The sequence below is a fragment of the Ictidomys tridecemlineatus genome, chromosome 7, assembly GCF_052094955.1.
Source record: "Ictidomys tridecemlineatus isolate mIctTri1 chromosome 7, mIctTri1.hap1, whole genome shotgun sequence".
Classification (NCBI taxonomy): Eukaryota; Metazoa; Chordata; class Mammalia; order Rodentia; family Sciuridae; genus Ictidomys; species Ictidomys tridecemlineatus.
The window spans coordinates 157,566,647-157,594,086 of NC_135483.1; the positions used below are offsets into that span (position 1 = coordinate 157,566,647).

At 35.1% G+C, this 27,440-nt stretch overlaps 1 protein-coding gene across 2 annotated transcripts in view; it reads right to left on the reverse strand.

The window, feature by feature from the left end:
- Positions 1-27,440, reverse strand: part of Tmeff2 (transmembrane protein with EGF like and two follistatin like domains 2) — a 256,780-nt gene that overhangs the window by 101,520 nt on the left and 127,820 nt on the right. For both annotated transcript variants that reach the window (XM_021725752.3, XM_005324358.4), the window contains exon 5: positions 23,301-23,397. In XM_021725752.3, the coding sequence (XP_021581427.2) occupies positions 23,301-23,397 (97 nt within the window). The remainder of the gene's footprint in view (positions 1-23,300; positions 23,398-27,440) is intronic.

The window sequence follows — 27,440 nt, forward strand, 5'->3', positions numbered from 1 at the left end:
CTCACTCCCAGCCCCCATGAAATAAGTGGTAATATTCAAGAAAAATCAGTTTCTGTGATGAGCGAGGACACCATCATATAGTTCACCAATGGTGAGAAAAGAAATAACGATCCTTCAAATCATGGTCTGAACAATAAATGATTAAGATTGAGAAAAAGGGGCCAAAGAGGTAGCTCAGTGCAAGAGCACTGTTTTGATGCTTGTGAGGGTTTAAACCCCAGTAGGCTACCCTTCCAAAAACATATATAAGCAAAGAGAAACACATTTGAGATATAACTTCTTAAATAAATTTTTAAAAACTGAGATTAATAATAATACATTTTATGTGTCTTCCTAAAAAAGCCTCAAATAATTATTGTTTAAATGTTCCTAGAATGAAAAGCTTGTGACTCAGGAAGATTGCAAAACTTACAGGTATATAAGAGTATGTTGCAGCACTGATATTCAAGGCTTAAATGACAACTGCTTTTAACATAAGAGCCTTTGTTCAGGTTTTACAGTCTGTTTTTCCTCAAGACACCAAACCTGCCTTGTTAGGTAAATCTATCCACACATTCATCTAATCCTCTGTCATCCATCCATCCATCCATCTATCCATCTGTCCATCCACCCATCCATCCACCCATACAAGCTTCTCTTTTCCTATTAAATTTGGCCAGCAGGACTTGAGGCCTTGGTTCATGGCCAATGAATAAGGTGAGGCAGATTTATCAGATTTAGACTGACATAATGTGACCACCATACTCCTGGGATTTAGATATACCTCAATCACAAATGGAGCATCTACTCTAGTAAGGTATTTTTTGTTAGGCAGCAAGAATTCTCTCCTTATGAAAAAAAATTTCCTAAGAGAATTAGTTTAACTAGTTTAGTTTATACATCTTCTTTTAAAAAGGAAAAATAAAATGGGAACATGTTTTTTTTTGAGTTTTGAATATAAATAAAATTGATGAACATGCTTTCTATTTAGAGTTCACAATAAACTTGAAATTACATTTAAAATATTAAAACAATTATCTTAAATAGGGATTTAAGTATAACTCCTCAAATTTAAAATGAGGTTTCTATAAGTAGTCAAAGATTGAGCTAAAAAAAGATCCTCATTTCCTTTCTCTTTGACCTTCCTTATCACCCCTCCATGGGGGAAAAGACCACTAATATGTTGCACATTGTGGGAAGAAAATGGATTTACCTCTTTTTGTTCTCCTTCTTTTCAATAATCTCTCCATTGGTAGGCCCCATATGGAAAACCAATTTCTACTTTATTCTCGTTAAGCTTGGTTTTATCTTCCCAAATATATCCTTCTTGTCAGAACCCAATCAAGCATTTTGCTCTCTCCTGTTTATAAACTGTTGTCCTACTTTTTGGCTGTGATATTTCTGGCTCTTTGTTCTCTTTTATCATGGGCACTGTGGCACTGGAGATCTGGAAGCACCACTAACTGTCCTCTCAACTGTTTGTTCTTTAGGCAAGTCAGCTTGGTTTGTGTTAGTTATAAGGAGGGGAGGTGGAGAGTGACATACCAGCCCATCTGAGGGGCTCATCAGCCTTCCTGGAGGAAATGGCCTGTCTACTTTTCCCTAGGTAGAGATGGATAGGTTAACACACATGCAGTGACACTTTCAGGGCCACTCCTCTGCAAGGCCTTTGGGGATAAGTGTATTGGAAGGTTGGTCAGTATCACTTCCCAACTTTATTTCTCTTCCTTCTTCAGAGAGCTCCAATTTCTCCCCTGCTTCCTGTCTCAGGAGTGAATCTTCCTACACATCTATCCTTCTTTACTAACCACTAATGCTAACTTCATCAGTCAAGGTGAGAGGTTAGCTGCAGTAACAAACATCCTCTAATCTCCATGGCTTAACATAGGAGAGATCCATGTTTTGATCATGCTATGTGTCACCTAGAGATTCAGGATAATGAAGCAGCCACCTGTTTGAACATGGATAGTTACTACATTGGAAAAAGAAAAGAACTCTGCCAAGTGTTGTATGGGAAATCAAACATTCAGACAAAGGTCCCAGTCTTGATCTAGGCAACTGAATATCCTCACCCTTGTGAAGGCAGACAGTAGAATCCGATAACAGAGCCCTATTTCTCCTACTATGCAAGTAGGGAATCAGAAGGCAGTATTATTTTTTGAAATAAACAAATGGAAGATACCACCTCCCTAGTTTTTTCCTTCTGTTTTATTTCTAATTTCTGGACAAAATTAATATATTCTGATATCTATTTCCCATTACTTACTTGTTATTTATTTATAATATTCCATTGTTTTCAGTAAATATTTTGTGTCATTTTACCCAGCAGTTTAGTTTTTTTTTGCTACCTCAGTCTATTCTCATTCCTCAGTCCCAAATCCATTTTCTTTATGAGATTTCTCTGAACTCCTCAGTCCTTTCTGTCTGTATCACACAACTTAACCTTTAATTATTTGCCTACTGGGCACGTCATTTGGTTCTGCCTTTCATCAGTTGACTCAGAACATATTCTCTTACCAAATTCCTCTTCTACTCCAAATTGACTCTCCCTCCTGATCCTTTATTTCTAAAGATATTCCATTATTCTTCTCAGTGTTCAGCCACAGTCTTCACTTCTCTTTGATTCACTCTCTAATCTCCCACTTGTCATAACTGTGCAGATACCAAACTCTTCCCCATGAAACCAATGTGCTAGTGGGAATCAAATGACTCAGTGAAAGGGAAAGCATGTAGTAGATTCTAAATACAAGGGTCCACTGCCCTGCCTTCTCTGACCATTTCCAGTCTTTCTTTTATTTATTCATCATTCATTTATTCATGCACTTACTCAGGACCTAAGTGCTTTCTTGGAACTAGGCTTGTGACTGAGAAAGCCACAAATTAAATATAAGTCTCTTCTCTTCAGGAGGTTACATGCCAGGGAAGGAGATCATATATCTACACTTCAAGGAGGTAACTAAATATTGATATGGTCAAATCAAGGGAAAATGTTCTGGGGCATGAGAGAAGAGGGTGGTGGTATGTTTTGGAGCATTCTGGAAATGCATCAGCAGGAAGTGAGAGTGGGGACAAATCATATCACTTTCAGAATAAAATGTCTGGAGGTCTTTCAGGATATTTAAAATTAAACTGACTCATTAAGCCCTGCTAGAACCTTCATGATCAGAACCCTTTTAAACGTCATCTTGAAGCCTCCAGTCTGATTTTCTAGGCTGCAGACACACTGAACTTCCATCAGCTCCTTCAACACACCATGCTCACACCCACACTTTTGCCTTTGGAACAGAGGTCCTCTTTATTCATAATACCGTTTCTACACATCTTTGCATGATGACTTTCTATTTCTCAGAGAGACACTCCCTAAATGCCCAATCTTGCACAGCATTCTCCTTTCCCTGGACCCAGTTTTTCAGAACTCTGTTTTTCTTCATTTTAAAACACTCATTATCTGAAAACATCTTGCTTATTTCCTTATTGCCTATACCTTGTCTCTCCCTTTCTCAGGATGTAAACTCTTTAACCGTGTATTTCACCCTGTATTTCTGGGGTTCAGACAGAGAATAACCCACCATTTGTATAAATATATGTCTCCCAATACCATAGAACTTCACTAGTTCCAATCTCTTTCAAAGATGACTTACCAAAGCTCATTTCTGGGTTCTTTCTCTTTAATGACACTTTTTTTTTTTTTTTTTTTTTTGGTATAGTGAATGTAATGGCCAGTGGAATGTGGGTGGAATCACCAAATGTCACTGCTAAGACTTGCTGATAAAAACACCCACGTAGGAACTTTTTTTTCTCATTTGCTTTCTATGAAATTAATGAACAGAACCCTGACAATTAAGAAAAGACAAAACTCATGATATGAAAAGTGCTTAGACTTCTGAAACTCCATGTATAGGGATGGCTGATTAGGTACATCTGCCCTGAATTGAAATAGAAGTAATAAATAGGTATATGAGTATGTGTGTGTGTGTGTGTGTGTGTGTGTGTGTGTGTGTGTGTGTGTTGTGCGTATACATGTGTGTGTTATACTTCTGAGAATCTGTACTTATCTATTAAAACATTTAGTTTTATTTATCCTAACTAATAAACTTGAAAACTCTCATTATGTAATTATGTGTATTTTTCTAACCTTTGAGGTCCTATACACATTCTCAGCCATAAACTTTCTCCTAAAAGAAAAATTCACTGTCTCTATTTCACCCTGACATCTACCTTCTAGAATTATGCAATGAACAGGATGATGATCCTGGAAATGGCAAAAGATTAGGCAGAACTCAAGATCTATGCCAACCAAGCATTATATAATAGCATTTTATTTACCTTTCAACCTTGGTTTCAGGCTTTACACAAATGCAATAAAATAATATCTAAGTCACCATTCTTTTTTGAAAAGATTAAATAAGATGGTACACCTTATTTCTCATGGGATAATTAATATATTCTTTGTTTCTCTCAATAAATGTTTGTTTTTTTCTCTTTCCTATAAAACTCCAAGTACTTATCATAAAAAATCGACTAGATCAAAATTTTCTTGTTTTGTACAACTTACATAACAACCACATCTTTTATTATTAGTTAATAGTAAAATAAAATATTCGCAAAGAATATTTTAATGTAAGGAAATGACACTTTATGGCACAAACCAAATCATCTAATTTCTAAGTCATTCATAAATAGTTTGGAATAAACCAGAAAATACTTAAGGAAACACTATTCAATACCATCTTCCACAGTCTGCTACATAAACAAATTATTTGTCCCCTAACAACTACTTAGTGTGTTCTCTCCACATGAGAAATATAGTTCTTTTTGTCCTTTTTAAGAGTAACTTTTAATGTTATTTTTTATTATTTCTTTTAAATTATACATGACAGTAGAGTCCATTTTGATATAAATTTACAAGCATGGAATATAGCTTACTTGAATTGGGAATATATTTCTAAAGACTCATATTAGATAATCAGGTGTTCTGCCTAATCTCTGGCTGAGATAACTGAAAATAAATAGGTGACCAAGGGATACCCTAGCTATTCATTACTCCTATTTTAATCCTGTATTAAGTCAGCTAAGCATAACAATGGTATCTCTATATCAGTACTCAGGTCTTAAAGAGTCACTTCTACAGAGTTAGGATTTACAACTTTAGAACTTCATCATTAATACATTATATTAAGTTCCAATATGAATAATTTTATAGTAATCAATAATGATATCTTTCATTCCATTCAAAATTTTACTAAAAGCACAGAATGTAGATTGTTGTGTAATTCAGATGTGGTAAGAATATCTCTTGATAAATCATTTGTCTTTTCTAATCACACTACAAGTTATTTTTTTCTTTTTTGCCTTAAATGCAGGACACTCAGAGATAAGTTTTTAATTAATCATAACAGCTTCTCTTAGTCTTTTTTTTCTTTAAAAATATTTTTTTCTCCTATCTTTCATCTTCTTCCTTCTAAACATTGTTTTATTATTTAACTCTTGAATTTTCTTTTTATTTAAAGAAGAAACTGTGGAAGCTACCTAGATGCTCTTCAATAGATGAACGGATAAAGAAACTGTGGTGTATATACACAATGGAATATTACTCAGCATTAAAAGAGAATAAAATTATGGCATTGGCAGGTAAACAGAAGGAGGTGGAGAATGTCATGCTAAGTGAAGTAAGCCAATCTCAAAAAAACTAAGGCCGAATGTTCTCTCTGATAAGTGGATGCTGATCCATAATGGGGACAGAATGGCAAAAAGGAGGAACTTTGATGGGGCAAAATGAAAGCAAATGTGGGTAAAGGGGATGGGGGCAGGAAAGATAGTGGAATGAGATGGAAATCATCATCCTGTGTACCTGTATGACTGTGCATATGTTGTGATGCTACATTGTGTAAAATCAGAGAAATTAAAATGTGCTGCAATTGTGTGCAATGAGTCAAAATGCATTCTGCTGTCTTATATACCTAATTAAAATAAATTAATTAATTAAGAAAAAGAGTTTCATTCTGTATTAACCGGTAGCCACACCTGCTTCAAATCATTTGAGGAGCTTTCTATTTTCTATGCTTTCTAAAGAGATGACTAGCTGATATAGTAAAAAATACAAAGAGGGAAGTGCTGTTTTGGGGACACAATAGATCATCTTTTCTAACTTTAAAGTAACTTGGTAAAAATTTCAGGTCAGCAAGGCAAGAGGAACAATGCTACTGGGACCTCTGGGGTCTGTGTAGCAGTGCTTTCTAACTCACAGTAGTCTGCACCTATTGTAGTAATGTGAGAGTTCAAAGGAGTCCTGTATGAAAATACACAGCTCAACACTCTCACTTCCTTCATTTTACCTATGAGAAAATGGAGTTCAGTTCTGACATAAGGATGAACATATAGGTCACTGGGATAGAATGAGAACAATTAACAAGCAAGGAAATACAGCCTTGCTAACAGGGTTCATTGAGTTCAACAAGGGGGGCCAAAAAATTCATTGAGGAAAGAATAACTGTATAGTTATATGTGAAAAATGAATTTGGAGTCCTTCATTACTCCAAAAACAAATATTAAGTTAAAATAGATCAAAGACCTCAATATAAAGCCAAAACTATAAGCCTCCCCCCTCAAAAAAATGCAACAGTAAATCTATGTAGCTTCTGGTTAATTAACACTTTCTTAGATAGAACAACAAACACAAGTGACAAAAAGAAAACTTAGTTAAATTAGAACTCAACAAAACTAAATACTTCATTGTTCTGAAAGATGCTGTCAAATGAATGAAAAGACAACTCCACCACATGGAGAAACTATTTGCAAGCCATCTATCTAATAAGGGACTTCTATCTAGAATATATTTATTATAAATCTATTCAACTTAACAAAGAGATAATTCAATCTAAGAATGCACAAGAGATCTGAGTTGATGTTCCCTCAAAAATATATACATATGGCAAACATACATATAAAGAGACCAACTAGCATTAGTCACTTGCCAGTTGGGAAATATAATCAAAATCACAATCAGATACCACTTAATACCCAGTAGGATTGTAATAAGAATTTAATAAATAAAATAGGTAATAGCAAATATTGGCAGTGAAACAGAGAATCTGAATCTTTATATACTGCTGATGGAAATATAAGTGATACAGTCTCTTTAGAAAACAAGTCTGATAGCTCCTTAAAAAATTTAAATACGGAGTATACCATAAAATCTAGGTATATATCCAAGAAAACTAAAACCATATGTCTTCACAAAAATTTGTACACAAATATTCATAACAGCATTATTCATCATAACCAAAAATTGAAAACAAGCAAATGTTAATCAACTGATGAATGGATAACCCAAATATAGTATATTCAAACATTAAAATATTTTATCAATAAAAAGAATAAAGTAAGGATACATGCTCCAGTATGGATGACATTATCCTAAGTGAAAGGAGTCAGTTACAAAGAACCACACACTAAATGATTTTCTTATATATTCATTTTTATGTCCAGAAAATACCATTAGATCAGTTGTTATTTATAATGCTGAAGGAAGGAAATTGAGGAAAATGGGGAGGGCCTGTTAAAGGGCTCAGTTTTCTTCTTTCAGTGATAAAAACAGATTTAGTTGATGACTGCATATACTAAAATATGTTGAATTGTATACTTTGGGTAGATACTGAACTCATTTTCCATGTATCACCTATTTATCTACATCTATATATATATAATATATATATATATATATTATATATATATATATATATATATATATATATATATATATATATATAAAATGGAGACCAAGAGAAATGATGTGACTTCACCCAAAGAAGGATGGCAGTTCTCTGAATTCCTGATCCAGTGGTCTTTCAAATGTGTTATATTAGCTTTTCTCTCTTCCTTTAAAATCTCTTTTTAGTAGTTTTAATGAGGCAATAACCTAAATCATGAAAGCCCTTTCTCTTTACTACACATTGATCAATTTTAACCATTCAGAGATTTTATGTATTCATCTGTCTAATGATAATTACCTGCTTTACCTACCTTATAGAGATATCAGAATTCACAGAAGAGGAGAAAGTAATCTGAAAAGTATAAGGTTTTTTAAAATACTTCAAAGTTTTCTTCTGGTAGCACCTTTAAGACATGAACACCTTAAAAGGGAACTACTTTCTCCTACATAAGTATAAAAAGATATTTATTATAAGGACTTTGAACTCAGGTATAAAACAAAGAATTTTATGTACCCTAAATATGTAATATCTTTAACAAAAAATGTCATACTATTTATGATAGCTACTTTTATTGTATCATTCTGACAGGCCTATAAGTATCCAGACATTGATCACACGTGATTATGGGTATGTCTGAAAGAATTTTCCTGAATGAGATTAGCACTTGATTTGGAAGACTGAACAAGTATAATGTTCTCCCTAATATGGGTGAGCCTCATCCAATCAGTGGAAGATCTAAATAGGACATAAAGGTTCAGTAAGACAGAACTCATCCTGTCTAATGGGCCTAATATTAGCTCTTTCCTACCTTCAGAGTTGGACTGAAAAAATATCTTTTTCTTAGACTAGAGCCTGCCAATCTGCAACCTACAAGTACACCATCCACTTTCCTGGGTTGTCACCTTCCTGACTTCACACCATGGAACTTGTCAGTCTCTATAACCATGTGAGTTGATTCCTTATATTCTCTTATAATCTCTCCTTCTTTTCTCCCCTCTATCTCTGTTTCTTAATCCCACTCCAAAACATTTCCTTCTTATATTGTTCCTCTGGAGAACCGTAATACAGGTTTTGGTACCAAGAATGGTTCTAGGGAATGAATGTTAAGAGTGATTTTTCTCAATTGGGTTTGGTTTTCCTGGAATAGTTCCCTAAAATCTGTAATAAAGAAAGCACTGTTCATCCATGGTGTAATCTAGCTATAGAGATGTGCAACATATCACCAATGGTTACTATTAATCAACCAACTATAAAAAGCAAGGATATGGGTGACAATATGATGCTTTAAAATATTTTTGACAATTTAATGAATACAAGAAAATTATCAGGTTTCTACTAGTTTTGTTGGGAAAAAAGGGGAAAGAAAAACAAGAGTCCAGAATTCAAATTCATAAGCTTCATACAGGGCTTGAAAAATTTTGTGTGTTCTAACTCTAACTGGAGACCCTTACCTCTTAAAGACACAGGACTGACTTTGTTGAACATCAAACCCAGATTTAATCCTATGACTAACTGAATTGCAATACAAATTGAACTCTCATCTCACAAGATGTGTACCATTAGCATATAGGCATTGCTGGGGAAGAAGTGGCATCCTGCAAGTTTGAATGGGGATATGTGGGAAGAACCTGATGAAACTGAGCCAGTAAATTCTGATGAGTCATCTTCATTATTGGGAGCAGACTCTCTCCTTCCATCTGAAGAGATTAACCTTGCATTTCTTGAGGAAAATGTAATGGCCTCCTCTAAGGTAGTTGCTGTGTAAGGCACTACTGAGTCTCCTCAAGATCTACTTCCACGGTTTCTTTTTGCTTCTAGAACTATAAAAGAACTCAAGTCCCAGCAGCATCTAAAAGTAAAGTACAAAATGTGACCCAAAAAGAAGTGGGCTATGGTATCCGAAATATTTGAGTTTCTATCTTATATAGACTTAAATCCAAGGAATGTGTATGGAAATGGATAATAAATTGTGAGGCAACAGCAGAAATAGCATACAATTGGATCAAGCTAAATTTATTGATAGGGCTCACTACACAGAGATTCTACATTTAATCTGGGTTGGGGAGTTAGAAAGGGCTTTAACATTTTGGTTGGTTTAAACATGTGTCAATAGGTGACCCACAGTGACTGAATTAGAAAGGTCATATCTGCCTTGGTTCAATGTAGAGGAAGGGATTCAAATACTGAGGAATATGAGAATGTTGGAATTGACTTGTCATTTAAAACTTATTCCCCCACAGTGACAATGTATAGAAGACATAATTTCCACCAATTCTGTGAGAAATACATTTTTGAGAAGAATTCCATCCTCCTCAAAGAGCTCTATTATTGCTCTTCTCTGTAGACCAGAATTTACAGTGTCAACGACAGTAACTGAACTGATAAACCTAAATGAAACATGAGTAACTGGATCTCATTATGGCAGAGGCCAAAAGGAAGAACTCAACCACCAAAAACAATGTGAGTATGGTGAACATAATGGACAGTAGAACCAAAGAAGCAATCAACCATCACCTAGTTGGGCTTATGATAATCAACTGTCATTCTCCAATAGGTCTACTCGTGTAGACCTATTGTGTTGGCTAGTTGATCAATATATTCCTAAAGTAAAATATGTATATTACCTACTAAATTCTCATTTGATCTATATAAGGAGTAAAGTTCTAGGTTAAGTAAATGAAATAACCTGAATCATAAAAGCAGAGAATTATAGCCTCTTGATCAATTCTCAGACTTAAGATAGTTTACTGACCCAGAACTCCTTGAATGGAGGGGAGTTCAGTTCCCTTTGGAGAAGTACTCCCACACAATGCTAAAAATTTATATTCTTATTCTTTATCTTTGTCTCTTCCAAGGGGTCTGATAGCCGTTTACCAGAATAAGTATGCATTGGGAATGAGGCATAGAAACCCTAATTCCTTCAGACTCAAAATAACACTGTGGCCTGCTAGACAGAACAGAAGCTCACAGAGTTCAGGTGAGCAATAGATCTTTAATTCAGCCCATTTTTCAGTGGGCTTAGTGAGTCCATGAATCTATCCTGTGGTTATTTCCCCAGCTCTGGAATACATAAATGTAATAGACATACCCAGCTACTGACAGACTCCCATATTCATTCCTTGACTTTTGGAGTGAGGATTAATATGGTGGAAAAGGACAAGCATAAGCTGACAGAATTACCTCTATCTAGAAAAATATTAAACCAAAAATAATACTGCATTTCTGAAGGAGATGCAGAGATTAGAGCCACCATTAAGGACATGAAAGATTCAGAATTGGTGATTCCAATCACATCACCATTCAGCTTGTCTATTTTGCCTGTGCAGAAAACAAACAAATCTTGGAGAATGACAGTGGATTATCATAAACCCAACCAGGTGATGACTCCAATTGTTGCTGCTGTACTAGTTGTGGCTTCATTACTTAAGAAAACTGACACATCCCTTATTACCTGGTAGGCAGCTATTAATCAAACAAATAACTTTTTCTCCTTACTGGTCAGTAAGGACTAGCAGAAACTGTCTGCTTTCAGCTAGCAAGGCTAGCAATATACTTTGACTGTCCTGTGCCAGGGATATACCAATTCTTTAGCTGACAGAATCTTTTTTTTTTTTTTTCCGGCAGTAGGGATACTGGGGATTGAACTCAGGGGCACTTGGCCACTGAGACACATCCCCAGCCTTATTTTGTATTTTATTTAGAGACAAGGTCTAACTGAGTTGCTTAGTACCTTGTTTTTTCTGGGGCTGGCTTTGAACTCATGATCCTCCTGCCTCAGCCTCTTGAGCCTCTGGGACCACAGGTGTGCACCACTGCACCCAGCTTGCATATCTTGAATACCTTTTCTTTCAAAAGATATCACACTGGTCCATTATGTTGATTACATTATGCTGATACATTTTAGTGAGCAAGAAGTTGCAACTACTAAGTAAATCTGACAGAGTCAGTGAAATTTCTAGGGGTCTATTGTTGTGGGGGATGTTGAGCTAACTCTTCTAAGTGGAAGTATAAGTTGTTGCATCCACCCCTCCTACAAGCAAAAAGGAGGCACAATGCCTAGTTGGCTTATTTAAAGGCAACATATTCCTCATTTGACCTTGTTACTCTGATCCATTTACCGAGTGACCTGAAAATCTGCTAGTTTTGAATAAGGCCCAGAATAAGAAGGGGATAACAGGTCCAGGCCACCACACAAGCTGTTCTGCTGTTTGAACCATATGACCTAGCAGATCCAATGGTGTTTAAAGTGTTAGTGGCACATAAGGATACTGTTTAGAGCCTTTGGCAGGCCCCTGTAAATGAATCACAGTACATTCCCTGAGGATTTTGGAGTAAAGCTTTGCACCCTCTGCAGATAACTATTCTTTCAAGAAATAGCTTTTGGCTTGCTTAGTACAGTCTGAATGCTTAACCATGGGCCACTATGTTACTATAAAACCTGAGCTTCCCATCATGAATTGGGTATTATCTTTCCTACCAAATCATACATTTGGATGGGCACAATAGTACTCTATTATCAAATGGAAGTGCTTATGTGAAATTAGGCCTTGAAGGCACAATACACTTTACACAAAGAATAGGTACCTAAATGCCATGGTAACCACTCCTGTTTCACTACCTTCTCTAGCTTCGCCTTCACCTATGGCCTCATGGGGTGCTCCCTATCATAAACTGACAGAGAGTAAGAAGACAAGAACTCAGATGGAACATGGTTAGAAAATTGGTGACAAGAAAATTTGGGGTATGGATGAAATTCTTTCAATAGTCAAAAAGATGAAGTTATTTGTGTTCCATATGAATGCCCACAAAAGGGTGATTTTAATAATTGAATGGCTTGAATAATCTGTTCTGTAGATATTAGTCAGCCTCGTTCTCCAGAGCTGTTATTGCCTGATGGGCTCATAAACAAAGTGACCATGAAGACAAGAAGGAATGCTAGGCCTGACAAGAGTAGCATAAATTCTCACTCACCAAGATCAGTCTGGTTACATCCATTGCTGAGTTCCTAATCAATCAACACCAGAGACCAACACTGCATCCCCCGTATGGTATTATTCCCTGGGGTGATCAGCTAGCTACCTGGTGGCAGGTTGATTATATTGGACTGGTTCCTTCATGAAAGAAGCAACATTTGTTCTTATTAGAACAGAGATTCTGAATCTTGATTTACTTTCTTGTATGTGATTCTGCCCTAATGCTAATTACTGTCCATGGACTCCTTTATCTACAGTCATGGTGTCCCACACAAGATTTCTTCTGACCATGGAATTCACTTTGCAGCAGAAGTATGGCAACAGTACAATGTTCATGGGATTCATGGGATTCACTAGTCCTACCATGTTCCCCGCTACCCTGGAGCAGCTGTCATAATAGAAGTGTGGAAGGGCCTTCTGAAGACTCAGTTACAGTGCCAGCTTGGTGACAATAATTTGCAGGGTTCGGTCAAGGTTCTCTAGAAGGATCTATGTGATTTGATTCAGCATCTGAAGCTGACTGTCCCATAGCTAGGATTCAAGAGGTGAGAATGGAAGGGGCAAACCCACTCTTACCTCTAGTAACCCATTAAAAAACTTTACTTACTATATTTGTGATTTTATCTTCTGCTAGCCTAGAGGTCTTCTAAAATGAAGAACGATTACACTAAGACACATCAATGGCTCCATTTAATAGGAAGTTATGACTTTTGCTTGGCCTCTTTGGTCTCTTCATGACTCTGAATCAACAGATAAAGAAGGGAATTACTGTGCTGACTGGGGTTATTGATCCTGGCTATCAAGGGGAAATTGGACTTCTCCACAATGCAGAAATACAGAAGATACCCCAGGGAATCTCTGAGTGTTAACATGCTCTGAGTTTATAGTTGATGAAATACTACAACAACCAATCTAAACAGAAGGAGAGATGATGGAGATCCTTCAAGGATGAAGGTCTGCCTCCCCTCATCAGATAAGAAGCCATAACCAGTGAGGTGTATGCTGCAAGTAAAGGAATTATAATGGAATAAGGTAGCTGTAAATCCCAACCATGACCACATGATCACAGAAACAAAGACTATGATGATGATGAATATTTCCTCGTGTTCTTATTTAGACTCGAAGTACACCATCAGTTCTCCATGGTCTCCAGCATGTCAACTACAGATGGTAGGATTTTTCAGTGTTCCTAATTGCATGAGCAAACTTCATCATAATAAAGGTCTTTATCTATCTAAATTACGTTTATCTGAGGAAGCTTGACTAATATACTGATATATTGATCAAAGTAGGGCTTCTTTTTTTTCTCTATTCCTTCCCACAAGTTTGAGCATCCAATATTGAGGTAATATAAATAGTTCTGTTGTATTTTTTCGCCCCTATCAACATGCTTTTGAAGGACAAACAATCATACTTGATTAAAATTCAACTACATACTGTTATCAAATATATTATTTTATTTTTTTCATAAATAATAATTTTGCATTTATATTTGAAAGTCCAAAGTTCCAAGTTTATGCAAATATCTCTTTATTATAGAAATACATCATAATTTGTGCTACTGAGAAGCTGTATTAATTTCATTTTTATTTTTGCCTTTTTCCCAATTCTTGTGTACTTCTACCAGATATACATCTCTTAATATCTGTTGATTATAAACCCTTATGGCTAGTTGGGACCCAGTATTACTTTTATTGCCCCAGATAAAACAATTTTGATTCTTGAAAACTCATTTTAGGATGAGCTTAGAGAACAGAGAAAACGTGCTATGTCAAAGATTTTCAAAAGACTGCAATGAATTAAAAAAAAACAAGACTGTGATAAACAATCCTTAGAAGATCATCTGTCCCAAGTGCAGTGTCCTAATTTCCTATGTTTCATTCACAGTTTAGTGACAAAAGGATGAATGGATCCAGTCCTGATTAATGTTATTTTGCAATAGGGGGCTCGGAAAATTGGATTTTTGTATTTATCATTTATTTTCTTTCTTTCTTTTTTAAAAATTATAATAAGCATTTAGACCTTCCTTAGCATTGATTTTTCAATTTGGCATTGCATATAATTTTGCAATTTTGTTCAATCACTTATTAGATATTATATATCCTATTTGTAAGAGGAAATGTCAGGAATAGACTGATGTGGGCTGCAGAGGACAGTTCACTGATTTGTTGTTTAGATGAGCCAACACATACAATATATTACCATTTGGAAGTAAACCACTGAAGACCAGTGATAGTTTTTACCCAATTTAATACACCTTTGGGAGGACAGTTTCTCAGTAAACAAAGCTTATTTTTCAGAAAGCTATTTATTATGAACACTCTGGATTCAGACAATGGAAAATGTTTTCAGTACACATACTGTCTAGTCTCTTGGAGTTAACCAAGAAATCTGTCTAACTCAGACTTAAAATACAGGTCTCAGTAATTTTGTTTTTAGATTGCAAACATTAGGACAGCACCCTCAAGTCAATAACAGGATATGCAGTCATAATGCAGATATTTTATTGAAGAATAATCTAATACTTTTACAAAAACAAATTAAATCTAAATGGTCTTGAACATTCTGCAAAGAAAATAAGAAGTGTATAGCTAGTGGGAAAGAGCCTCAGGGGCATCATAAACAATGTGAGCCTGTTAGTGGTAAATTTTATAACACACTGGCACTTATAGTCTTTGTTTTATACTTCATATATGTGTATATATATATATATATATATATATAACATATACTTCATATATATATAACATATCTAATATATATGTTACATGTTTAGTTTAGAATTACATGTGTATATATATATATGTATATATATAACATATCTAATATATGTTACATGTTTAGTGTAGAATTATATATTACATTACATCTAGTATATTTGTTATACACACACACACACACACACACATAAGCAAGTCTGTGTATAAACATGACATATACCACACACACACACACACACACACACACACACACACACACACAATTTATTCAATTAAGTGTTTGAGAAGGCCTTGAGTAGTAGTTCAGCATTCAGTAGTAGTTCAGTAGTTCAGCAGAGTCAGCCTGACTGGTTTAAATCATAGCTATTCCACCTACTTTTGGGTTTTGGGATGTTTGATTAACCTCTCATGTAGTGCCTAAGTTTTCTATGTAAAATGGGATTTACCAGTATATAGAGCTTCATGTTTGGTGTGATGATTAAATGACTTCATACATTTATACATTTGAGATCGTGTCTGACACACAAAAACATGTTTTTGAAAGTTCTGTCATATTTTGACAACAAGTACATTGAGATTCACATTTTTTATCTCTAACCTTACATTGGGACACTGGAACATAAAGCATATCATCCCTGTAGGAATAGGAGTTACTAACAGAATATACGAGAAATTGAGACCCCAAAACTTTAGGAAAAAAAAATCAAGCATAAGTTTAGTGAGCACAAAATATTCCATTAGCAGGGAGTAGTCTATAAGATGATTTTTTTAAATACATAAAAAGAGAAACTATAATGAAAACAGTTAAATTAGTGGCAGAAGCACAATACACACTTAAGTGTCCATAGAATACGAAGTCCTTTGTTCTGCAGTCATGTAGTATTTCATTATTTTGATATAAAATGGAAATTGCACGATTGATAATGTTTGCTTAAATAAGTACTATAAAAAATGTAAAAACTTATTAAAGTTCAAAATCCTTTGTTCCTGGGATGGAGTTATAGCTCAGTGTTACCTTGCATGTGTGAGGCCCTGGGTTTGAACCTCAGCACCACATAAATAAATAAACAAACAAACAACTAGAATATTGTGTTCATCTACAACTAAAAGTATTTTTTTTTTAGTTTTTTGTTTTTATAGTCCTTGGCACTCTATATTAGATCTAGGTTTGTAGCTGTCATACCCTAATTAAGTTTCATTAATTGCTCTGTGATAGCTAGCCCAGTTGAGGCATGGAAGCAGAAAAGTTAAAAGATTCTCTAGAATTTATGTGAAAATCCAATTCCTTATTTTTTTAAGAGAGAGAGAGAATTTTAGTTTAGTTTTGTTTTTTAGTTTTCGGCAGACACAACATCTTTGTTTGTATGTGGTGCTGAGAATCGAACCTGGGCTGCATGCATGCCAGGCAAGCACGCTACTGCTTGAGCCACATCCCCAGCCCAAAAAATCCAATTCCTTTTAAAGTAGGATAAAAGAGGACCCAAAGTTTTAAAGACTGTGGCTTATTTTCAAATTTCAATTTTAGGTTTTAATTTACTTTTCATAAAGCACAATTTCTCCTTTTCAGAGAGTGGAGTAGTTGTTGGTTATTGCTAATTGACTGTTGTATATCTGAAGTGTCATTTTTTATTAATTTATCTCTTAAGTAACGTCTGAAGCTTTCAGCTTCAGTTGGCAGATATGAGTACTGGCAGCGACTGCAGAGACACATGGGCCACAGATGTGCATTTGTTGACATGGGTGTTGTTTAATGCCTTGTATGAACTGCTGTACAGACCATGCCAGAAATACTAGTCCCACATAGCTAGAATTGGACTTCTAAATTTTACCTCATTGCATGAAATTCAGGAAAACACAGGCTATTTTTGTGTTGATTAAGATAGGTGGAGGAGAGAGATATAAAAGAAATAAATAACACAAAAAACCCCTGAAACTTTTAGATGTAGCTTTGTAAAAAAAAAAATAGCAATTTTCTCTTCTCATTATGGGAGTGGAAAATGTAGAAATCAAATTCTCTCTCTGAATTTTTTTTTTCTGGGAAAATGAAAGCATGGGAGGAAAGAGAGATGCATTTACTTTTTAGTCTCCACTCCTCTCCACAAGCAGCAAACATGATGGCAAGCTTCAGAGATGACAGCATTTTTTCTCATGGTGGGGTAAGAGGCAATTGGAAAGAAGGAGCATCCCAGCCATGCTTTCCTCGCCTAATTAGAAAACCACTGGAATTGAAATGGGCTTTTCAAAGGCTACATAAACATCCAGCATAAGCCTTGGATTTTCTAGACTGCACTTTTGCTATATTCTTTTTCATCATCTCCACTAGTAAATTCATATTAGAAGCAGTCCCAATTTTGGTTTACTACATTTACAATTCTGAGGCCAAAAAAGCAAAGAAAATTAATAAAAAGGAAACCTTGTTTTGCTTGCACTCCTGATTCACTAACATTTTTTGGTTAATCAGCCTCCTCTTCTTTGACTACACCATGTATAACCCATATGATCTTTTCATTAAGTAGAAAATAATCACAAACTTTTCACTTGCAACATGGTCTTTCTGTTCAATTCTCAACTAGTAGTAGTTTAAAAAGAAACCATTTTCAACATTTTCTTCAGAGGTATCTTAATTTTCTCTATCAAACTCACAATCTAAACACACTAAAGTCAGCAGGACCTAATGTCTAATTTACTTATATGTATGGTGAAATCTAGTGCCAAGGATCATCCACGGCCATTGCCCTGCTTCAAATATTCATGAGTCTCCACAGTCCAAATGCATTAAAGGTGGGAATGATGCCAACAGTGCACACTCTTCCTAGTGACAAGGAGCCTTCTCAGATCAAAGGAGCAAGATGTTAAAGACTTCAAACTAAACTGTCTTTGTAAGAGACACTCACAAAAGAAATGCCAGATACTGCACTCTTTCCCTTAAGAAAAGTGAGAAAAAAAAAATAGACGCTTACTTTCTTGTGAACTTCTTTTATTTCCTCTACCTTGCTTCTCTCCTTTCTTACCACTGCAGTTGATCACAAGGATGTTATACACTTGTGGAATAGAACTACACTACTGGAAAACATTATTAATGCTTTCAGAGTGAAAATTAATGATTGCTGCAAAATTAATAGCATTTAAGCCAATACAATTTTGCTAATGGAATTTGAGTGGCATGTGAGAATATTACAAAAGCAAAGTTAAAACAAGGATAAAGAACTATAAAAGATGCATAGAAAGCAAATACACATACTCATTTAAGTTGTTCCTTTATATCATTTGTCATCTGGCTGCATCTGCTCTTACACCTGTGCCCCCTGCCTTGATCTCTTCTTATGCCCTGGAAATATTAGGCACACTGCCAATTTCAGACCCAGCCATTTCTATGATCAGACCCAGCTATCAGCTTGCTTTTAAAAATATATTAAATCAAGTATCAACCCCAGGGCTCTGAACTACTTCTGACTGACAGGACCAATAGAAAGTTCCAGACTAATTACTTCTAAGAAATAGTTCCCAGTACAAAGAGTTAACTACTGACCTACTTTAGACTTACAGAGATAATTTATCAGGTAAGATAATTAAAGGACTATAAAGCTGTTTCAAAAATGAACCTAGTATCTGGAATATTTGTTGAAATCATAACTTAGTATTCCCAGTGCTATCCGATAGGATTTTACCATTTTACAATGAACCAATGTTATTATGTTTGTCTTATTTATAAGACATTCTATTTCTTTATAAATTTAGTTGGAAGGATGTATTTGAGAATCTCTTTGATGTATAAATGCATTAGTGTTGACTCATTTCAGGCTAGACAGAAGGAGAAGTAATTTTTCAAGTCCTTCCTTTTTCCTTCCCTTAACCCCTTCCTCAAAAAACAGTCATGCACATGCTTTACACAGGTGTTTCAATTGCTTTTGAAGTTTGTCTTAAATAAAGGATGCTCTGGTATTTCATATGGTGGTATCTTGCTGCATTTTAACTCTCTTTTGGAAACTTGATTTTTTTCAACCTTTAGGTAAATATCTACAACTGAAGAGTTTTTTTTTTTTTTTTTTTTTTTTTTTTTTTTGTAATAGTCTGTTGTCTTTCCTCTTAGGAAAACCTGAACATTTTCTGATTTGTATAAGCCTTGATCTTCCCATAGGAAGAAAAAGGCAAGAGAGAACCTTGCAATGAAATCGTCAGACAAAAAAACTGGGTCTTTGATTAGATTATAAGCCATCTGTTTTCTCAAAATAAAAGCATTAAATGTTAGGTCACTAGTATCCTGGCTTATCAATGCCAACCCCTTATTATTATCTTTTTCTTCTTCTTCAACTTTCTTTCTCCCCTTTTGTGATCATTTCATTTCTTCTCCCTCTCCAGTGTGTCTTGCTCCCAAATTAAAAAACTCATCTAACGAGGAAGGCTGATCAGATGACAGCAAACTGGCTTTTTAATTCTAACAAATATTTATCTTCACTCTGGAAGTACTTTGGTAATTCTGAGTAACCAGACTTAGCTCTTGTGGCAAAATGTAAAATATTAATTTCTTACCCCAGGTTTAAAGAAAGATCAAGAATTATTTTTTCACCTTTGTATATGCATTGTAGACATGATAAAAGCATTTATTATTACTATTTCTTTATATCTCATTATTACTTCTTTATGTAGGATAGAAGAAATTTATTTGCATAGAATCATAGTTAAGTTGATGTCAAAGATAAGATAAAACAAAACACTGAGTTTCATTCTCTGTGGCCAGATGGCATATGCAGTATTTTATGTTTGCAAGAGAATCTGGCTGTGGTCTCATTCAAAATCAACAGTGTATTTGAGCCCAAGGAAGTTCTATTGATTAGTACTGTAAGTCAGATCACCCTATCTTACTTTATTGCCTCTTTCATTCCATGCTTATTTAATTTCATTTATTGTTTTATTCCTATGTCCTTCAGCTGTTTCTAATCTGCCCTTCATGGTCATAACTAAATATAATATGCTAACATACAAAGATATTTATGTAAATGAAAATCAATGCACTCATCACCTCAGCACTGTTCTTTATTGCTTACATTGGATATTTTAAATACATTTTATTTAAATGCTAACAACTTTTCATTCTTGCCTGGGAAGTACAATGACCTTGTTGGCTCCCTGTCCCTGCAGCCCTCCAATCTTCACAGCTATGGCCACTTAGCCCCCATCTGGAGGTTCAAATTTACTCCAATTTTTAGAACTAATCTTGTCCCTAGGCTGGGGACATGCAAGATATCCTAGCCAAAAGCTAACTGATTTAGCAACCAGTGAGCCTTGCTGTTGGTTTCATTTTGACCTTGTAACTGACTTCCCAGATTTAGGCTATGCATCTCCCCACCTCTGGTAACCAAGACTTGGCTTTCTATACCATTTCCACTAAATGAATATCTACCTAGTCTTTCCAGTTTCAGTCTCTGATTTGCTTTCCTGTTGGGTACCTAATTCCTCCATGACTGGGGTCTGTCTTGTTCTTCTCATTTACAATTGTTTATCACTAGGCTGCTTTTTCTGAACTCCAGTTGCCATAGTTGGGCCCTATAGTCAACTGCTGAACTTTTCTGATGCTACTAGCTTAGTCCATATCTCCATGAACTACCTTCATACCTTAGATCTGAACTTTTGCAAGATATCAGAAACGACACTCTGCTTGCTTGGATGGTTTCCCACTGCCTGCAGTAAGCATCTCCCTAGTCACTGGCTCTAATCTGCAGGTCCTGAGTGTTACTGTGAATACACTGCCTGCAATCTGGCCATGTCACTATTCCAGCCACCACAGGAAAGAAATACTCTTTTAATTGAATCTTGGGGTGAATTGTCAAGCTAACACCTTCTGGTTACTTTCAACTTATATTTCATCTTGGCCCCATCATTTAGACAACTCAAGATCTGTTTTATTCTTTGAACAGCAAAATAATAATAGAATATACTTACTACGATTATTTGAAGAAAGCCAAGAAAAAAAGTGTGTAAAAATAATGAAACACATGGTAAGCAATCAATAACTTTTAGCTGTTATAGTAATCTCATGTCTTAAATCTTTGTACTTAGAAAGTGGAAATGATCATTAAAATTATGAGAAAAGAGAAGAATGGAAGAAATTCTATAGGCAATGACTAACTCATATTTGTGTTTTTAAAGCAAAATAATTTACAGCAAGAAAGTTAACAGCTTGAAATTTGATGTGGAACTCCTGATGCTGTCAGAGATTCTTTGGATCAGTCATTTATTTTAGAGGGGTGTTTCTATAATCATTTGAAAAGTTTTAGAAAAATAATATTTTAAGTTGATATCTGAAATTCTGAGTCATTAAGTTTGAGGTAGCATTAAAGAATTGGTATGTTTAAAAAATTCCTAAAGGAATTTTTATTATCTGTTACATTTTGGAACCATGAACCCACCAACCACATGATGCTCAGGATGTTCTGCAGTAAATGTACATCTGTCTATGGCAATATTGTCATGTAGTGAATGTAGACTCTGACTCCACTCCTACCTGCCCATTGGCGAGAAGTGTCAACAGAAAGGGAAATGCTACCATTATCTGCTTTCATCAATAGAAGGTTGTAACACCTGGCTACTTATTACATGGCAGTGCTTACCTACAAGTATCCCAGTTTATTCAGATGGAATCTTCATATTACTTTGCATTAAAAATGTAACTGTTGATTGTTTCCCTCTTGTCCAAATTACCTTGCCTTCATTTTTGTTGTTGTTGTTGTTTTCATTTCCCTTAGATAAATTTCTCCTTCCACTCACAAAAGTTTGATTAAATGCCTGCTAACTGCTCTAGGAAAATACATATTGACAAAACAAGAGCAACCAACTGTTTTGTATGAACATTGTGAGATGTAAGTAAGAGAGTGTGTGGGAGCCGGTGGGGGGGGGGGAAGAGGAGGAGATGAAAGAGAGACTAACTCCCTCTTTTCACTATGAAGACACAAAAAACTCACTCTCATCTTTTGGTCGTTCTCTTTGCTATAAGATCAGGCCAGGGCCAATATACCTGGATGTTATAGAAAGCTAAAATTTTGATACCCACTCAAAATAATGAATATTATTGATTATATGTTCACTATATCATTATAAGGGAAGCTAAGTATTACTTGGAGGAAAAGAGAAGTTGATCCTACACAGTAGGCCAGTGGTCATTTTTTAAGTGTCTTCCCAATTCACTTATCAATGTGCACCTGCACATTCCCTAAATCAAATATCTGTGGTTATCAGACCTTATCATCTCAGAAATCATATTAGCACTGCTGGGGTCAGAGTGTGTGTTGTCAGTGAACATGCTGAATCCTCCTCCCTTGAAGGCCTGGGTGTCAGGAGGTAGAGTCTTTGGTGAGCCTTCATGTTAGTACCTTTATTGAAGGCCCAGAGTCATCTTGTGCTTCTTACACCTTGGTAGGTACAGTGAGAAGAAGGCTGTCTATAAGAAAATGGGTCCTCAACAACTTTTGCTTGAAGCGTTAATTTTGGAATTATCAGTCTCTAGAATGGTGTGAAATTAGTTTCTGTTTCTCGGCTATCCAGTTTATGGTATTTTATCATAGCAACTTGGTCAGAGTTAGACAGCAATCTGACATTGTTTCTCGATGGTGTTTCCTGAGAGATATTCCTGTAAATATGATTTTCCCTATTATATCTTAACATTGCCAAGCGTTAGAAGGGGGAATCAGTGATATTTTAGTGTGCCTTATCAGGTAATGCCCTGGATAGCTTCCCAGCTGGCCTACCCCTTAATTCAGTTCCAGAAATTCCTTGCTACTATTTTTACCCTCATTTTTACCCTCCTCAGGAACCCAAAAGAAAAGAAAATACCAACAATGTCTTTTGGGGAATAGTTTATGGAATAAAAAATATAATAATTGCTATCATTATTTTGTTTAAGACTGAAAACAGCATCTTACCAGACATCCTCAGCATCCTCATCACATTCTGCGCCAAACTGGCAAATATCACAGGTAGATGTCTCCTTCTGACTGGTTTCTCCAGAGCCCTCATGGACTGTAGGACAGAAAAAAGTAAACAAAGGAAATGCAGATAAGTGTGTGTACAATCAACCATGTTGACACAGTTCTCTGATAAAGCTGTTAATTTCCAATGGACCTATCTGCTTCCAGGGCTTTATAGGGACATCATTCTCAATCGTTTTCTTCCCCTTTAAGGGTAACTCTAGCAACGCTATGCTACCGATTGGAATGTAGTCAACACTTCTTAAAAGCAAAATAAAGTAACTAAGAAATATGTTTACTGGATTTATAAACATTGCTCAGCTAGCAAATAGAATATATGAAAGAGCTATTTAATGAAAAAGGATTTAGACTGTTATCTCCGTAGAAGAAAAATCTAGTGTCTAGTTTATGAAAACTACTGAGTTATCTCTTATTGCTAAATTATAGACATTTTTCATTCAAAGGTTTTCATGTATAATTTTTAAAATATTATATAGGTAGTCATATCTTATTAGATATGTCCACTTTCCCCTCCTCAAACTGCTAAGAACTTGTGGGGAAAATATGTTGATTATAAGTCTTTAGAAAACAGCTCTCGTTTTACTGTCATTTCTTGAATCTTACATAAAAATTGGACAGAGAAAATCATAGTGATTTACTCTTAGAGTTTTGGACATAAATTTTATTTAAAATATATATATTTAGTCACTGGTGATGATCATTTATACTGGCCCTTGTCATCCCCAGAATTACAGGTATAAAAATAGGCAAAATGTAACCTAATTACAAAATGCACCTTTCAAAAATCATGACACGATGATATCAACTGATAAAAAATTTCTAGTATTTTATGTAGGGAGGAATAAGCCGGACTTTTGAGGTGATAGACTATTCTTTACCAATTAAAAGACATTTTACTAAAAGAAAAACTAGCTTTACTTGAAAGTGAAAAATCGCAACTATCTAACTACTACAAAGATAATCGGATTTCATGGACAGATTGCATGCTTTAAAACATATGTTTAAAATCTAAGAAGGCTTTAAAAAGTGCACTTCTGCAAAGATCACATATCTTCAAGAAAAAAAATATGAAAAATTTCTGTCTTTATGAACCCTAATAAAACATTTTTAACAAATAATTTAAAATATGCACCCTGAGCTTGTCAAATTCAATGTTATTTTAACACTTTATTTTTTCATTTCTTTTTTGTTTATTAACAGTATTTTTAATATTTATAAAAACAAAGAACTGCACTTCTTAATTTTAATTTATTACCATGCAGATGACTGATTTGTTATACCAAAATAAATAAATAAAAATAAATAAATAAGACACAAATCTCAAGGAGAGATTTCTGTTTTGTAGCTCTTTCAGGAGAGGTGGGCAGAATTATTGTCTTCTGAAACAATATATTTTTTGTGTGCCTGAGGATCTGAAGTTATATTGCTTTAGTTTCTCTGTGCTTGACAACCACTTAATTCGTGTTAAAATTACAAATTTAATAGGTCAACTATAATTGCAAAAATATTGATGGCATAATTTTGAATTTGGGCGACTTTAAAAAAAAGTGTTTTTCCCCCAAAAGAAGAAAGGATTTTAGACTCTGATAGAACAGAGAACAATTGTCTTATTATCCACTCTATTACTCGAATACAGGGAAGACCATTAGAGTGGACCATTGGGATAAGAAGGAAGCTGAGGCCGTACCTCAGGGGAGCCTGAACAGCTGAGGCTGGATTCTTTATTACTTTCTTATTATTAATGCAACACAGAAGCTGCTAATGGGAGAGAGCTTTTTAGTGTTAGCAAGATTAGCAACTTCCAGGTTAAAGCTTCCCATCACTCAGGAAACACACTAACGCAACGGGAAGGTCCTTAATAACCAGCAAGGGCTGCTTAGAGCAGTCCCATTTTCTTTAGCGCTGAGATCCTTGGTTCGAGATCTACTGGAAGTAATCCAGGGATGAATTTTGCTAACTCAGGGGGGCTAATAATAATATTTCTACCCAAAGTCACATTACATTTCTATAAAAGGGTAGTTATTGGAAGAACAGGGATATTTGGAAATTTTCTCATAAGGAGAAGTAAATCCAGAGGAAGCCATAGCAATAGGCCCATTAATAAATATTTGGGGAATTAAATGTCTTTATATGAAGTCATCCTCAATGAAAACTATAGTAAAATCTTTCCATATTACCTGAAGCACAGATTTTCACGTTTATAAAGCACAAGCAATTAAAAAAGTGCCCAGCTTTCATTTAATCTTGTGGACCAATTGTTATTAGAACTGGAGCTAAGAGTTCTGGCAGATTTATTTGTTTTTTTTTTTTTAACATAAATGTCTTGTAATATTCTTGTAAATACTGAATTAACTGAAATACTGAAGTTTGGGGCTTGGATATGCACATTCTAAAAAGCGGACAATCCCTTAGTGATAATCTGTGTCTTAAGCAGTACCAATAAGACTCCATTTGTTCCAAGCACTCTCCCCATGTTGTCCAGCACAGGGTTTCTAACACTCCAAAGGTCCCAGGAAGCATCTGAGGTTTTGTTAAAGGGAGATTCTCCCTCAGTAGGTAAGAGGAGCAGCTTGAGGTTCTCCGTTTCTTACATGCCCCCAGATACTGCTGCTACTGTGGCTGGTCCACAGGTAACATTTTGAGTTGAAAAAAATAGCATTGTATTTTTCAAACCACAATTCACAATCTATTAGTGGGTAGTGAAACTTATGTATCACAATCCACATTTTTGTAGATACAAAACATACTAGACTAGAAAATATCAAAGTGCATCTCATTTAGCATGAATATGTCAGATTTTATAACAATGCTTTAGTTACATGAATGGACATTCATACAAGGCTGCAATATAAATTACAATTCTTACTAAAGGTCAGAGTCACGAAAGCTTTCTTGAAAACCACTGATTTAGCACATGTTACATGCTCAATAATGTGTGTTGAATTGGACTGTTTCTTGTCTTTCTACATTACCAGAAATGGGAAGGATCAGTACTTAATTATTTGCAGTTATATACTGATTATACAGGAATAAAACATCTTTATCCTAAAGTATTATCTTAACCACGCATTTGCATTTTAAGTCCTTTATTTTGTAGTAAAGTTTTAAACCCTTTATTTTGAAGTTGTGAAGCAAAAGAATTATTTCCTTTTATTTCATAGAAACTTAGGTTTTGGCAAGTGATTGAAAGAAATTTGAGGGGCAAGGGAGGTGGAGCTACTGAAAGAGCAGCATATTTAATATGTCATACTACAGTTAAAACTGATTTATTCCTTTTAGGAAGATTTGGAATTGGAGGCTTATTAAAATGATAATGTTATGTTTTCCTCAAATCTCTCTGCGCTGGTGTTTTTTCCTGAAGGTTCCTAAAGTTCTTTTCTCACCACTCTGTTCTGTCCCAATACAGGTGGGCACACTGGTCTGACACATCAACAGGCCTACTGAGCCCAGTTTCTCTGCTGAACCCACTATCATAAATAACTCAACCTCCTGTTTCTCTTGTAATATTCTTAACCTGTTCTGAATACATGGTGAAATATAATGTTCAAATACTTAGTCATTCAGTGTCACTTAATTTGTTAAGAACTGAGTTAAAACTGACATTCAGTGAAACACTCAGATCATAAGGATTCTTTTCAATCAGTTTTGAAGAGTGCATATGAAGACACATATGAAATGATCATCTCAGAAAGGAAACTTTCTGCTCCTTCCCACTACAATTGCATTTCCCTACCACTCTGCTACTTACATACAAGCAGATCATTGATCAGCACAGATTAGTTTTAATGATTTTAGAAATCATCTCAATGTAATAATACAACAATGTAAATTATGTTGAGATTCTTTTGCTCAGAATAATTTGAGATTCAGATAGTTGCAGAGTTTAGTAGCTTGATAGCTGGATAGTAGAGCACGTACTTATCATTGCATGAGGTCCTGGGCTTAATCCCCAGTACCAAAAGTAGATGAATAGACAAATAAGTAAATAAATGGAAAGAAATTATAATTGTGTACTTATGAATAAAGCGGACATAAATATTCTTGGTAAAGGGTTTCTGGTGTACATATTATTAT